The sequence below is a fragment of the Cryptomeria japonica genome, chromosome 6 (genome assembly GCF_030272615.1).
Source record: "Cryptomeria japonica chromosome 6, Sugi_1.0, whole genome shotgun sequence".
Taxonomy (NCBI): Eukaryota; Viridiplantae; Streptophyta; class Pinopsida; order Cupressales; family Cupressaceae; genus Cryptomeria; species Cryptomeria japonica.
The window spans coordinates 653,979,828-653,996,441 of NC_081410.1; the positions used below are offsets into that span (position 1 = coordinate 653,979,828).

The window sequence follows — 16,614 nt, forward strand, 5'->3', positions numbered from 1 at the left end:
GCATCACATAACCAATCTATTGAGTCTACAACTTGGTGTGTTAATTTTTTTGAGAAGTGAATCTGTTTTTTTAAGTGATGGTTGGACTCATGTTGTAAAAAGATGTGGGATTGTTTGGGTAACATTGAATAATGGTGTAAATTACACATTAAAGAATGTTTGGTATGCCCTTGATATGAATAGAAACTTACTATCTGTAAGCGAGATCACCGATAATCCTAATCTGCATAAAGTTTCAAGGAAACAAATGTTTGGTAACTGCACTTCAAGATAACAAAGTGATTGTTGTTGGAATTGGTGAAAAGGGATTGTATGAATTGGTTGATATGTGCACTTGGAGCAGCTGAGAATACCGGTAAACTTTGGCATGAAGGGTATGGTCACTTGAATTATTAGCATTTGTCTATGCTCAGTAAGACTAATCTGGTGGATGGGCTTCCATTTCATTCAGGAAAGTCCGAATGTATGGATTGGGTGTTAGATGGGCAAAGTTGACATCAATTTAATATTGATAAGGTATGGCGAGCCAAAGTGGTTTTAGATTTAGTACATGTTGATTTGCATGGTCTTGTAAAGACTCCTACAGTGTTTGGTGCAAAGCATTTCTTGTTGCTAGTCTAGAACAATGTGGGTTAATTTTTGAAGAATAAGTCAAAGTGTTTTTCTAACTCTGGGGCATGGAAATCTTTTGTTGAAAAACAAACAAGTAAACAAGTCAAGACACTCAGATTAGAGGATGGAGGTGAGTTCATCTTTGAAACAATTCAAGGAGTTTTGCAAAAAGGAAGGTATCCACTGACAATATACTACTTCGTACACTACGCAACAAAGTGGAGTTATCGAAACGAGGAATAAGACAGTTATGGAGATGACAAGGTGTGTGGTGCAGTTGAAATGTGCCATATGGGTTTTGGCAGAGGCTGCACGTACAACAATCTACATTCTTAATAGAAATTTGTGTAAAGATTTGCAAAATACCATTCTTGAGGAAGCATGGTTAGATATAAAACCTTCTATAACTGATTTTTGAGATTTTGTTATTGCTTTTGCACACATTTCGACAGAAAAGAGAAGTAATTTAGAAGCAAAAAGCAAACCATATATGTTTGTTGGATACAGTGAACAATACAAAGTATACAAACAATTAGATGTTTCTGCAGGTAAAATTGTGGTTAATAGAGTGTCATGCCTCCTTTTTTGGATTAAAATATCTAATAATCTTTTTAAAGTTGGACTCAGTCACTTGTGTTTTTGGGGCTAAAATTAAAAAAAGTGTTTTTTAAACACATAAATATAAAAAAGGAATTTTTAATTCTTGGAGAGAAAAAAAATAAAATAATTGGAGAGTCCGGAAAAGTCAACTACAAATGGAGCACATTCTCTCGTTTCAGGATCATTCAAGTTGTCTTTTGGCATACTATTTTCAGAAATGAGCAATTCCTTAATCTAAGGCATCCAAGGTTGAAAACTGTTGGTTGTTTGGCTTTGAAGACAAGAACCCTCATATCCTTTGAGGCAATTTTACATTGCTTTTGGACTTATCAATTGCATGTGTCAATTCATATTGTTTTACATCAACAAATCAACATATTTGGCTAAGTTTCAAGTTTATATGTATGCTACAGTGACGCTACAGTGGCTAATTGAAATTCCAGCATTTTGAAGGTTTCATGTTGCAGCTGCAGTGTGCTACAATGTCACTACAGTACTTATCTTTAAATCAGCTATTTCAGGAGCATATTTGATCATCCTTGGGTGGCAATTTTAGTTGAGTGGCAGATCTGAACATTTATACAGGTGTTTGGAACTGATTTATGGCTGTTGCCAGTGCTACACCAGCTGTACAGCCTTCCATAGCCCAGCTGTATATTCCTTTGTTGCTGCTGTACTCCTCCAAGGGTAGTCGTACCATTATGAGCATCACACTTGGCAATTTCTATGATCATTTCAAGTCTGATCTGGGCATCATATTAAATGCATTCCTGGTTCTTGTAGTGGGATCAGCATTAGTGGATTTGTGTGATTGTTTAAGATTCGGATCTGAATAGAATCAGCTACTAGCGCTTAGCTTAATCATGCAATCAGATTTTTAACAGTCATTATCAGTGATGTAATCTTGCTCAAGTCTGGTTTATTTTGCCTTTTGAAGATGTTTAACTGAGTTCCATGCAAGTTTACTTCCTTAGTGTTTCATTCTTGAATATTGTTGATATTGAGAGTAAATTCATCTATTTTTTCGGTCATATCCTCATCACACTTGAAAATGTGAGGACTAACCATTCAGATCTGAATATATTTATATGATAAGGGTGAAGATAAGTTGTCTGTTCCTTTCATATTGGACTATAACCAGCTGTTTTCATTTGGGTTAGTGGCATTTTGTGTGGAGTTGAAATTGTTTTGAGTTAATTGAGGCTTTTGGTAACAAGTTATAGTGATTAGTTTCAATATTGATTCACTATTTCAGTTGGTGCTTTACATAAAAAATTAGAAAATTAATAAACAAATCAGAATATGAGCATAATATTAAAAAAGGGAACATCACATAGAGATGTTATTGTAGATGAGAAAGCACCATTCTTGTCAGTTAATCTAATTCTATAGATAGTAGTGAATGAGTAATTACTTGTGATTTTGGAACAATTTTTGTTGTTGACATCAAACAAGAAACATTACAAAAATCATATTCTAGAGAGGGATCAGTTGGAGAAGAGAGTGATACTCTGTCTCCACAATACAATCAGGAGGGCCAACAAAAGAGGCCAAAGTAGTACTATATCACAATGAATGATGTTTGGAGGATTAGTTGTCAAAGATGATGGAAGGTCTATTTACACCTTTTAGGAACAACTTGGGAAAGTTGGTGAGTGGGTAAATTTTGCTGACTTTTGCAATTTCACAAATATTCGAGTCTAGTAAATCTGTAGAGCCCAAAGGGAAGTCTGAATGGGAAGCTGCCATGAAGGGGGAATATAATGCCTTGATATAAAATATGTCTTGGGTATTGTCAAAATTGCCCCTAGGAAAGAAATCCACTGGTTGCAAGTGGATTTATGAAGTAAAGTGTAAATTAGATGGTTCTTTAGATAAGTATAAATCTTGTCTTGTTGCGAAAGGATAGACAATGAAGAGACATTTGCTCCTATTGTAAAAATGGTAACCTTTTGGTTGGTTATCTCAATTGTTGTTGAATTTGGATGGAGAATTGGAGGATTAGGTCTACATGATTCAACCATAGGGTTTTCAGGTTTAGACAAAGAACTTTTGGTTTGCAAGTTGGTCAAGTCCTTGTATGGACTTAAGTAGATTCCTCAACCCTTGTATTTAAAAGTTGATCAATATCTTAGAGATTTAGGTTTCTGAAAGTGCTATTCTAAATCTACTTTGTGAAAATCAATGGTGGTGACATAGTGATCCTAATTGTTTTTGTTGATGATATTGCCATCAGTGGAAGTAGTGCTATTTTAATTGAAATAGTAAAATATGATATATGTTTGATTTTGGAAATGACAAATCTAAGCTTTCTTCAATATATTTTAGGTGTAGAATTTTGGCAAACTAATCATAAAAAAAATGTATCATAAACTAAGTATACCAAATCTCGTTTAGAAAAAAATTGAATGACTAAATGTAATCCTACATCGATACCTATGGAAGTTGGGATCAAGCTCTCAACCAACATTTCATGTCTAGTCAATGAAACAATGTATCAACAATTGTTCGGTAGTTTGATTTATCTTGCAACTAGACCTAATCTATGTTTGGTAGTCAATTGTCTTTCTCATTTTATATCTAAACTCAAGAGGAACATTGGCATGCTGCAAAACAAGTCCTTCAATATGTCAAAGGGTCCCTTGACTTTGGCATTCTATATGAGAAATCTATTGACATCATGCTAATCGGATATATTGATTCTATTTCGGTTGGATTAGTTGATACAAGAAGTCCACAATAGGTTATATTTTCACTTTTGGGTCAAGAGTGGTTTCTTGGCAAAGCAAGCTTATGAACACAATTGCCTAATCTTCCATTTAAGCAGTTAATAAAGCAACAGTTAGTACGAGTTGTGAGTGTTGGTGTGAATAGGGTATATTATCTAACTGGTTTTCCTCTTAGGTCCCATTCACACTTGTTAGTTATCTTAGCGCACTTTTAGGTTATTTACTTTTTTATCTCATGACATATGATTGTGACACATGTCATAATCTTATGTTATCTTATTCTGTTACCTTGCCTTTATAAGCAAGGCCTTTCCTGTACATTATTTATCATCAAATAAAGCAAGGCCTTTCCTGTACATTATTTATCATCGATCCATTTGATCATTGTATCATTTTTGAATCCATAATCAAGCAATTTATTTTTTGCTATTGTCTTGTAGAAGGCTATTTTTTGGTTGTGCAGGTCATCATAGGAGTTTGAGTCTTTATGTGACTCTTATAGTGTGGCAGTGTGGTTAAAAATGTTGGCCATTTGGTGGAATTGATTATGTGTTGCATTGATGTTTTGTCATTGATGTCAACACTAGCTGTTTGGATGCTTTACTGACACCCTTCTAGTCCCGGTAGGATGAGTAGTTTCTGGTTGTTTTGGATCTGGCATGATCCGGTAGGCGCCGATATGGTTTGGTTATGGAATTGGCTTATTCATGATACTCATGTTCACATTCAGTCACTTGGTTTTGGTTTGGTAATTGGATGTTGTCCTGTTTGCTTAGAAGCTTGGCTTCTGGTTCTGGCGAGGGTTTCACCGACAAAGCTTTTGATGAAGATCTTTGATGATATGCATAATTGGTGTTGGTGCAACTTCTGGTGGAGTTTCAGGATGTTGTTGGTGATCATGTTCGAGACTTGGCAGATGGAGATCATTGCTTTAGCGTAAGGACCTATACTGGGTCCCGGTTGATCTAGGTTATGGACTGGCTTAATGTAACGTGTGGATTGGACCTCTCGATGTGTTTCCAGGATGTCTTATGTGTTGGATATTATTTGTTTGGTCTAAGGCCAACATGTTTTGTAATTATGTAATTGGTTTATTGTCTGGTGGCCGACCTGATTGTTTATGGTTGAGGGTTTGTATATATAGATGTAAGATCTCATTGTAGATAAGATCAAGGTATGGAAATGGATATGTAATGTGCGAATAATGTAATATCATTCAGGCAGAGGATTTGGTTGATCATTGGAGATTGAATTGGGTTTATGTGAGAGGATTTAGTCCTCCGGTATGGAGCTTAACCGAAACTGTACTAAGGTATAGGAGATGCTATCTTTGCAGTTCAAACACTTCTCCGGATTGTAGTCTGGATTTCTATGTAGTCAGTGAGACTCTTTTTGTGATGAGCAGTGCGCTCTAGGCTGTTGGCCTTCTTGCAAGTGCAGGCCCCTCAATTGTAATTCACATACTTACTGCAAAAGTATTATCTAACTGTGGGTAGGCTTCCCACTGTGTTTTTTCCCTTTACCGGGTTTCCGCGTATAAATCTTGGTGTCATGTGGATGGTATTTATTTTGTGATTATTGCTTATGCCTAATTGGTTTAACTGCATTCCGATATTGATGTTTTGGTTTCTGTTGTGATGTATTCACACATCGCCCCATCGCAAATGGGGACCCCTGCTTTTTTGCTTTCTGGGCTTTGCTTTCTAGGTTTTTAGGGTTTTGTCTGTTAGCCTTTGCATTTTGAGTGTCGCCAGGGGGATCACTAGGATGGCAGGCTCTGCTTGAGCCAGGGTGAGTCCACGGGGCCCCAGAATTAGGGTTTCTTTGAGAGTCTTCCTTAGGGCCTGGTTTTGCTCTTGTTGCTAATTGTGTCTTGCTTGGTGAGTGAGTATCATCCTCGAAGGTCTGAGCTAGGTCAAGTTGGTGAGTGATGAAGTCTGGAATGTCATCCTGGATCTTCAAATGCCCTGAAATTTGGCTTAGTCTGGAATGTCTTCCTGATCCTGAAATTTGACTAAGTCTGGAAAACTGAAGAATCCTCCAAAAACTAGATTTTGCATTATAACTCATGGAGGTCTGAAACCACTCTCAAACATCCTGACAGTATATATGGAATATAACTTAAAGTATCACTTATACTTAAATGTTATATTCCATACATGAATCCTGACGGAGAGACCAAAATGTCAAATTTCGCTCCTGACCCTTCCAAAGGGTCCAGAGCGAAATTCTCCATAAGACATTCTACATTGCCCAAAGTCATGAACTAGCTCATTCCCAGGCATTTGTGAAGGCAAAACACTTATTTGGAGTGAAGAAATGTGAAAATGAAGTCAGGATTTGAGCCCAAGGATGATTTTCGCTCCTAACCCTTCCAAAGGGTCCATAGCGAAAATCCTTATAAACCTCATTTTCTCCCTTGTTTAGACCAACATTCTAGTTTTGAAGTGATGGAATGTGAAAATGTGAAGGATTTTGGCCTAGAACATGATTTTTGCTCCTGACCCTTCCAAAGGGTCCAGAGCGAAAATCCTTGTAAACCTCATTTTTTTCCTTGGTTTGGTTAACTTTTGGTGTTCTTGCCTTGAAAGGTGGTTGGACGCATGAAAAAATGAAGATTTTTTCCCTAAAGGATGAATTTCGCTCCTGACCCTTCCAAAGGGTCTAGAGCGAAATTCCTAGATGGCACCCATTTCTTCTTTGTTTAGACCAGGATCTTAGTTTCTAAGGCATATTGTGAAAGTTTGGACATGTTCTTGCCTAAGGAAGTGATCGGAAGCATTGAAATGTGAGGGTTTTTGTCCAAGAATGAAATTTCACTCCTGACCCTTCCAAAGGTTCTAGAGAGAAATTCTTTATTAACCTTATTTTTTACCTTGTTTGGGCTTAAAACCTTGTTCCTTGGTCTTGGAGGTGAATTGGAGTTGAAAGAATGAAGGAATATGCTAAAAACAAGAATTTCGCTCTTGACCCTTCCAAAGAGTCCAGAGCGAAATTCCTAAAATCCACCTTTTCCTTTCATTTTGTGTCAAGCTAAGCATGGATAAAGATGAATAGAGCTTAGACGGATCCCTAGGCATGCCTTGGAGTTGATTTTTTGCCATCAACAATGATGATTTTGAGCTAGGACATGAATTTCTCTCCTGACCCTTCTAGAGGGTCCAGGGCGAAATCCATTATAGGTCCTGTCCTTGGCCATGATTTCTAGTGAAATTCTCTTTTCTGGTCATTTTGAAGTCAAACAAAATGTTGCAAACATGGGAGAAGGATTCAAGGATAAGAGTCCAAGTATAGAAAGTGAAAAAGATAGACCTTGGTGAAGGAAAACAAGCAAATCGTGAATTTCGCTCCTGACCCTTCCAAAGGGTCCAGGGCGAAATTCACCAAATATCCTTTTTCTTCCAAATTTGTGCTAGACCAAGACAATGATCAAGGTAGATTGGGCTTAAAGATTGCCACAAGCATGTCTTAGAAGGGGTTGTGAGTGAAAGAAGTGAGTGTTTTGTCCATGATGAAGAAATTCGCTCCTGACCCTTTTAAAGGGTCTAGGGCGAAATCCTCAATTTCACCTAACTTGCTCATGATAAAGGTCAAAGCATGGATCCTTGGGCTTTGGGGGAAGGAAAGCTATCATATGTTTGCCTTGGGAGGAATTTTGGAGTAAACAAGTGATAGAATTATCCTGGAATGCAAAATTCGCTCCTGACCCTTCCAGAGGGTCCAAGGCGAAATCTTTTGAAACTCCTATTTTTCACCTTGTTTGGGCCAGGGGAAGAGCTAGTTGTGAGATACTGTTGAAAAGAGGTCTAAATTGGGCAAAATGCAAAATTCGCTCTTGACCCTTCCAAAGGGTCCAAGGCGAAATTCTTATAGGGCTTGTCCCTGGGAAGGATTTTGAGCGAACTTTATTTAAAGTCTTCTTGTTGATGATTTAAGGTGGAAAATGCTTTGTTGAAATGGACATGTCATATGTACTTAATCACCTTTTGGTTTATTTTGCAGATGGAAAAAACCAGGCCAGGGCAAGGATGACCTCTTCCAGTCCAGCATCATCCAGGACGACCAATTCTAGTCCAGCATCATCAAGGACGACCTCTTCCAGTCCACCATCGTCAAGGACGTTCCACAGGCAAAAGGGAAGACTCAGGGTGTTCAAGGAATTGCCAGCTACCTCCAGAACCTTCACTTTGCCACACTAAGGAACCGCAAGATGACAATGAAAGACGTTGCCAGCATTTCAAGGAAAGGTACACCACCCATCCATCACGTCAAAGACAAAGGAGAATCAAATAAGGTCAGTGCAAGGGTCCATTGAAGAAGCAGATAGTCTCAGAAGAGTTAATCAAAGTTAGCTTCTCAGCATCATCAAATTCAACATCAACCAAGTTACAAATGTCAGACAAGGTGGCATCCCAGTCATCATTCCTCTAGTTGGATTGGTCCACCTCAGCGTGTCCAGATTCAATGTACTTGACTCATCGGGGATGACACAAACTTCGAGGCACCTACCCCTTTCTTATTGGTCCTCACCCTTGGAATGTAATTTTCTAATCGGCTAAGGAAGTTTGTTGTAACAAACCCTAATTAGGGTTTCTATCTTGTAATCCTAGCCATTGATTCTAAATCAATCAAAGCCGTCTATTTGTAAAGGGTTTCTCTATATAAGCTTTGGCTCCTCATTTGTAAAGGTTAATAGAGAATAGATAGTACTGAATAGTCAGAGAGTAGGAAATAGTTAGAGTAGAATAGAAAGAGAAGGCAAAGATTGTTGCCAAGATGTTGTTGTAAAGGACTTGTAAACTTCATTGAAGAAATGGTGAATTCTATGGGTCGATTCAACAATTTGCATGGTCTCTATACTTCTCAAATTTGATTTCATGTTATTAGATGAGTGGAATAAATGTGTATGATCGATGGTGAAATTTGTATATCCATACTACTAGCAGTTTGTTGATTGCAGACTTGCCTTGTGTAGTCAACTGGAATCATTCAGCTTAAGCTTAACTTCAATTATCGCTTCTTCATTGATATGCATTAGCCTGATGGTGTCCATGCCTGTAGCGGTGATCTGAACATCATAAAGCTTTCCTCAGAAGATCGCACTAACCTTGTGGAGATGGTCCTGGGATGTCAAAGCAAGACTTAGTTAGAATTTCATCAAAGGTCATTCATTGCTCTTACATTCTTAGTATTAGAAATAGATCCCATTTCAACCCTTCTCCTTTTTCCTTTTTTTCAAAATCTAGGACCAGTAAAATCTCACGTTCCAGCAGTATCCAAAGCAAATCAAACGCTCAGGCAGTCAAATGTAAGTCCCCTTGTGATTCCAGCAAAATCACATCATACCACGAAGAGCTTATCTACACGTAGAGACCCTACATACAAGAACCTTGGAGTTGCCTCGATTGATCCTTCGGCGAGATCTTCAGCAGTCGGGAAACTTTGTTCAAGAGAGGATAAGGTACCTTTAGGTATTTTATTCTGTGTTCGCATGTGTACAAAAAACACATCAACAGGTTCCGGTATTAAAGTTTTAATTGCTTAAGGTTCCGGTAATCTGAGACAACTAATTCACCCCCCCTCTCAGTTGTCTTCCGGTTATTTGAACTGTCTAACAAAAAGGGTATTGGTTGATATTCAGTTGGATCAAACTGCACTGATCTCACATTTTTGTGACAGCTAAAGTGTTCTCAAGATGGTGAAAAACCCGGTCTAGCATGCCAAGACTAAGCATATTAAGGTTTATCATCATTACATTTGCCAGTTGGTTGATAATGAAGACATTTGTCTTTATCATTGTCCTACAAAGGACTAGATTGCAGACATAATGACTAAACCACTTGGTAAAGATAATTTGTCATGTTCATAGATAAACTTGGAATTATATCTGGTTTAGTCATTAGGGGAGTGTTGGTGGTATTTTTATGCACATTCAACATAGAATAAAATATCCAGATATATCCTTTTCTCTCTTGATCGAAATCTTTTATATGCTAAACAACTAAACTATGTGATCACAAAGATGACTCCAAGGTTCCCTAATGCGTACAGATAGTCTTGGTTCGTTGCGATTTGTTGGTAATCTCAAGGGGGACTTACATAATTATTAGAGGAGTAAATCAATCTAAGGATTCTGTTGATTGCCAACACTTGTAAGTTTCTTCTTTTTTGGAATGATTTTGCAATAAGCTCTTTCCAATCCTACTTGTACTAAGACTTGGAAAAAAGGAAAAAAGGGTGAGGGTTTAGGAAGATAATTCTAATCTTAAGCTAATCCTGTGAACTTTGGAGACAAAAACTGCAAAAGTGGAATTTAAACCAATTTTTGTTTCACCAAATTCAACAACTGCACAAGAGTGGTGCTATCTTCTAGGGAATTCAAAAGATTTTCATATCACTTATATTCACCAACATATTGGACAATGAATATAGTAGTAGAAGCTTAGTTTTCGTTTACTTGTTTAGGCTAACTTTGCAAAATAATTGAGAATCATCCAACTATAAAAAGTATGAACACATCAACTCCATGTTAAGTAATTTTACCAAATCCTTCATTCAATCTATTAACTTGGAAATAAAATCTATTCTAATGAGAGCCAAGAAACCATGCTAACTTGTAAAGTAGACAAAGATTCACCAACATTTTGAACAATGAATTATGTCTATTACTTAAGAAGTATCACTGCAACAATTTCTCCGAAATCTCTCCCTAATAAATGAAAAGAGGAGGGTTTATGTAGGCACCCCATTACAAAGCAACGACCCAGATTGGTCTAAGATCAACGGCCAAGATTAAAACATTAAACTCCAAATAAGGCAAGCTACAATAGTTATCCAAAATGGACCGATGAGAAATAAACAACTATTAAATCCAACTTTCTTCTAGAAGATGGCGTTCCTTATCCTTTCCTTTGGTAGCAAATTCAATGAACTTGGTCACTATGGGGTCAAGCTCTTACATTAGGACACTTGGCATAATGTTGATCGTGTATTCCATTAAGTCCATCTTATCAGTTTTCGAAAACCATCCTCAATGGATAGAAATGAGGATGCCTTGCTAAAATGTTGCTTCTGGATTGGATTTGTAGAAGTGAAGAAGTTGCTCTAAACTTTGGCCTTCAGGTTCTCTACATCCATGTCCTTGCCTCAAACTATTTCCTACTCAAGCACATTGGAGATTGTGACAAAGACCTTGTCTTGGATTGCTTTCATTGTTTATTCAATTTTGGCACCATCAATCTTCATCTTTATTTATGGATTAAGGAATATTTCTTTGCCTTCTTTTCTTGAAGTCATCAAGGTCCACATGGCCAAGGTTGGTATCTCCAACCTTCTTCCACTTTGTCACAATCTTGGACCAATTGTCGTCCCTTGTTATCGAACTTCTTTTGTGTCTTTCTGGAAATCCCTCCTTGAGCTGTCATCTATCACCTGAGATACATGAAAAATTCCTAAGTTAAAAAAAAGGGGTTTGATGTTTGTTCCCAACCCGGAGTGCAAAGTTTGATGGAATTTCAAAGGATAATTCTGATTTAACTTATGAAATTCTCAAAATCAGACTGAAAATCAGACTTAGTGAAATTTTGAAAATTAAAATTAAGTCTGATTATGAAATTTTCTGCCTCCAAAACTGTAAAAAGCATAAAAAAGCAACATTGATCTTAAGTGAAATTCGAAGAATTTGAGACGAAAAGGTCCCACCCAAGTCTGGAAAATTTGAAATTCAAACTGAAAGTTGTCCCGAAGGCTGAAAGAAATTGGAATTCTGAATGAAAATCTGTCTTCAATCCTTAGTAAACCTGAGAATTTTGATGAAATTCCTTAAATTGCTTTAAGGAATCACTTCAACTTTGCCTCCGTGTGCGGAAATTGATCTGATACTTTCCTAGAAATTGCCTTGTACTTGCAATTTACTTCGAAATTTGCCTTGAGGTTTTAAGAAATTATTTCCTAAGCTTCAACTTCCAGCCTTGAAACGTGACTTGTGAGAAAAAGAAATGCCGATGCTCATGTTTATAAAGAAGGCGAACTCTTGTGTTTTCTTCTAGAAGTTTCTCTTATTGGCGAACTTCATCTTGATTTGAATTTTTTCCTCCAATCCATCAACACTTTGGCCAATTTTTATTTTTCCAATCCATCACCACTTTAGCCAAATTTTTTTATCCTCACCTTGGGCGGACTTGCTATTTGGACAAGGAATTTTCCATGGAAATTAGGGTGGACTTCATGCTTTGTTGAGGAAATTCCTTGATTCGTAGGCGGACTATATGCGCAACAAGGAATTTTCCATGGCAACAAGGAATTTTTTCAAGGAAACAAGGAATTTTTCCAAGGAACATAGGAATTTTTCAAATTTCATTCTTAGCCATTTTTCTTGTGATCTTCCATTAGCATTCCTCACAATGAATTGGCCCGACATTTCTTCTGACTCAGAAACTACCTACAGTCCCAAAAAAGTAAAAAAAATCAACTTTCTATATTTAGAAAAAAGCAGGACGGAAAAGCAGGCTCCTAGATTGGCCCCAAAATGCCAAAAACAAAACTTTCTATTTTTAGAAAAAGTAGGAATTTTTTTTTTCCTAAAAATAGGAAGTTGTCAGAATTGATCTCGGAAAATTGTGTTTTTACTCCTTCAACCAGCTTGAGCACATCTGTAGCATCAAAATGCTCTTTTGATCATTTTTTCTCCTTATTGATTTGATGACTCCTCCAAATTTGAAGAACTACTCATTTGTGAAGGTGAGAGACCAGAGACAAAACCCAAGATGCCAAAACGCTACCCTAAAAAGCAAAAACAAGGGGGTCCCCATTTGCAATGGGGCGATGTCTGATTACGTCACAACAGGGAGATATTAGATTAATATAGATTAATGTTAGCATTGTAGAATATATCTTAGCATTATATATTTGTTATTATTGTGCTATCATTAGCACGTTGTTGTAATTTGTTTCACATAGGTTGTAGGTTGTTGGGAGTTTGTACCTAAATAGGAATAGTTGCTTCATTCTTTGACTTACATAATAAGCCATTCTACAATGTAATGTTCGTTGGCTTGATAATATAATGATAATACTACTAAGATGGGAACTCGGTTTTACTCTTCTTTTTTTGGATCTATAAAATTTCAACTCTTGACAGTTGCTCTCATTTGTATGTATGCAATTACTTATTCATAGGGTTTTCTAGAATGAAACATGTACATGTTTTAAAATTTATATGTTGGAAGATTAGAACATTTGATCAATGTTTTAGACTATACATTGATTCCTGATTTTTTTTTTGTAGGCAATGGCATGCTGACTCTGCAGAGCTGAGAGAGGCTTGGAAAGCTGAATACATGGATGCTTGTATTGATAGAGGATTTCGTATCTTGAGAGAAAATAATCCTCTTGCAAGAGTAGAGGCTTATATATCTGGTGTGTTGGATTAGCTCCCAAGCTAGGTAGACATCATCCCGAACATTGAAAATTGAAATATCTTTAAAGATCCTCTATATTTTGTATGTTTGGAGAAAGAGAGAGGGTGAGGGAAAGGTTTACTTGCATTAAGTATTTCATTTGTAAAATTTCAATTAATGTGTGGTCATTAAAATACTGCATGATGGGAAACCTTAATCTTGCGTATCTACTTTTCCCTGAGTATCATAGGAGAAACATATACATTTAATAGTTGTCATCAACTTCAACAGTGTATCTTTATAATCAATATTTATTACACTAGCTTGATGTACTATCTGTTGTGTTGTAAACACACATGCCCCATTACAAATGGGGACCCCTCTTTTTTGCTTGATAGCTTAGTGTTTTGCTTTGTTTAGTTTAGGTTTGACAATGATTTCATAGTCTCCGGCTTTAGAATGAGAAGGGTTTCGTTTTCTCAAATCTAGGTGTGAGTCAAGGGATGAACTTGTAGAAGAAAAGTCTTGTGTAAGCATAGGAGACAAGGATGAAAGTTATGAAATTGCGCTTTTGAAAAATGAATACTTGAAACTTGGAAGAATTGAAAGATGAGAATAAAAGAGAAATTCTAAAACTTGAGGATGAAATTACAAGAAAAAATTCTTGTCGAGGTCAGATTTCCGATCTCGACAAGAAAGGGAAATAAGGAAAAATTCTAAGAACGACTTTAAAATCCTTAGACAAAATTCAAATGTGCCCAAAATCCATCTCAAGGGTGAAATTCCATGGAAAATTTAAGTCTAGAGTGAATTTCCTTTGAAAAATCCATAACAAAATCGTGATTCCTTTCATGAAATCCACATCAAGGTCGATTTTCCCTTTGAAAATCCATGTTGAAGTTGTAATTTCCATAGAAAATCCATGTTTTAAAATTGAATTTGCTCAAAATTCCTTGAGTAAGTCGAGTTTTCTTGGAAAATCTTTGCTTGATATTTAAATTTCACTTAAAATCCTTGGATAAAATGAGTTTCCTTTCAAAAAATCCACATCAAGATTGAGTTTCCCCTTCAAAATCCAGAATTGAGATGAGGATTATTTGAAAATTCCATAGTTGAACTAGGGATTTTATTCATGAGAGAAGAGTAAAATGAAAGAAAAACAATGGAAAAATGAAGGAAAAATCCAATACAAAATGAAGAAAAATGAAGGAAAAAATTCAAGTGTCCATGTCAACTAAATGGAAAAATCAGTGTCAAAGTCTCAAATTCTTTTGGAGTTTCCTTGCAAAAATCCACATCATCTTAAAATTCCCAATTTTTTTTAGGAATCTGGATGAAGCTGAAAATCCATGATAGGTCAAAATCCACAAAATTTTTGAAGGATTTGGAATTTTCCATGGATAGACAAAATCCATGAAATTTTTGAAGGATTTGGAATTTTCTATAACTTGTTAAAATCCCCAAAATTTTTGGGTAAATTGGATGAAACTGTGCAAGAGCATGTGAAAATTCTGCTGGAAAAACTAGACCTAGGGCAGAAATTTGCATGAATAAATGAATAAGCACATGAAAATCTGCTTGGAAAGGTGAGCGTCCACCCTATATAAATAGCCCATTCAAATAAAATGCAAATGTGAAATATGGATGGCCGACCTAGTAAAGAAACAATAAAATTCCCTTCAAAAAGTCAATTTAAAATGCAAAATTCCATCACCAATAGGGCCAACTTGAGATAAGGGGCGATTTGCAAAGTGAAAAACGAAATAAAACCTTACCTAGCCGACATCCTTTTGGAAAGAAAACAATTTTCATGTGAGGTGCCTATTAATGTAGGGTGATTTGAATCATTTCACATCAATTCAAACAAATCAATGGCAGATTCAAAGCGAAATAAGGAGCGGAGCAGAAATTAGGGGCAAATTACAGAAGTGAATTCCAAAAGTAAAAACGAATTCCATGGCAGAGGCTATTTCCAGCCAATAAGGTGTGAGTTACAGCAGAGAGGAAGGCAATTTCAAGAGCAGGGGAAAAGCGAATTTTCCAGCAGATAAGTGTTATTATCTACAAGGAAATCAGGTTTCAAAGACAAGAAGTGGAATGGAAAGGAAGTGCTTGATGAAGCGAATTTGGAAGCAGAGTAAAGCAAATTTCATTGCAAAGCAGATCAGATTCGAAACAAAACCATTGAAGGAGATCATATTTTAAAGTCATGCATTGAGTGCACATATTGGAAGGATCAAACAATCAATTCACAATCCAGATCAGAACATTTAAAGGCAGAGCAGAGGAACAATTTTTAGCAGGTAGGAGCTCAGTGCAATGAAATCAGATCCAAGGCCAAGTTTCCAATAAGGAGAGTGAATTTTGCTAAGGAGCAGGTTAGAAGCAAATTAAGAAGGCGATTTTGAGAGAAATACAAGCAATTCGTATGTAGATCTGAGTTGATTTCCGCACCAATTTATGCATTTTCCAGATCTGAAACCTCATTTCTAGTAAATTATAAGTTTTGAAAGTGTCATTTCTAGGGTTTGAGAAGGGGTTTGTGAAGCATTTTTTTTGGTGTTGGAAATAAGCCACACCCGGACCGACGATGGACTGGTCCAAGAGGGGCCAGTAGCTCAGTGGTAGAGCACTCCAGCAGCGTATGGAAGATCCTAGGTTCGAGTCCTAGCTGGTCCATGTCTCAACATGGTATCAGAGCCAGGTCTAGGCTAGGAGCCCCAAGCACACGAGAGGTGTGGCTTAAGGGGGGGTGTTGGTGTTGGAAATAAGCCACACCCGGACCAACAATGGACTGGTCCAAGAGGGGCCAGTAGCTCAGTGGTAGAGCACTCCAGCAGCGTATGGAAGGTCCTAGGTTCGAGTCCTAGCTGGTCCATGTCTCAACAATTTTTTGGTGAATTCTTGATTGTACTTTAAGATAAAATCTGTTAATTTCCATTGAAGAGTGATTGTGATGACAATTTCTTTAGAGATCTTCAACATAAATTAGGAATGCGAGGTTGAGCTTTCATTTGCTTATCATTAATTTCTTGCGTTTCTTTTAAGGAATTCCCAAATTTCACCTAGGGTTTCATTCACAATTATGATCCAAAGTATTTTCTCTTTCTTTTTCAGGATTGATTGAAGGAAATGTAGGGAATTGGATGAAAGAAACAATGTGAAGGAGCTCAAAGTCATGGGTATCCAAGAAGGAAGATGGTGAAACATGAAGAAAAACACTTCAAGATGATGACAAGGAAGAACATTACAAAATGGAGGATACAACTATGACA

At 36.8% G+C, this 16,614-nt stretch overlaps 1 protein-coding gene across 1 annotated transcript in view; it reads left to right on the plus strand.

Moving 5' to 3' along the window:
* Positions 1–13,656, plus strand: part of LOC131033193 (uncharacterized) — a 33,029-nt gene extending 19,373 nt beyond the window's left edge. The window contains exon 2 of the mRNA XM_057964338.2: positions 13,228–13,656. Coding sequence (XP_057820321.2) covers positions 13,228–13,372 — 145 coding nt within the window. The 3' untranslated portion in view covers positions 13,373–13,656. The remainder of the gene's footprint in view (positions 1–13,227) is intronic.
* Positions 13,657–16,614: the final 2,958 nt, after the last annotated feature.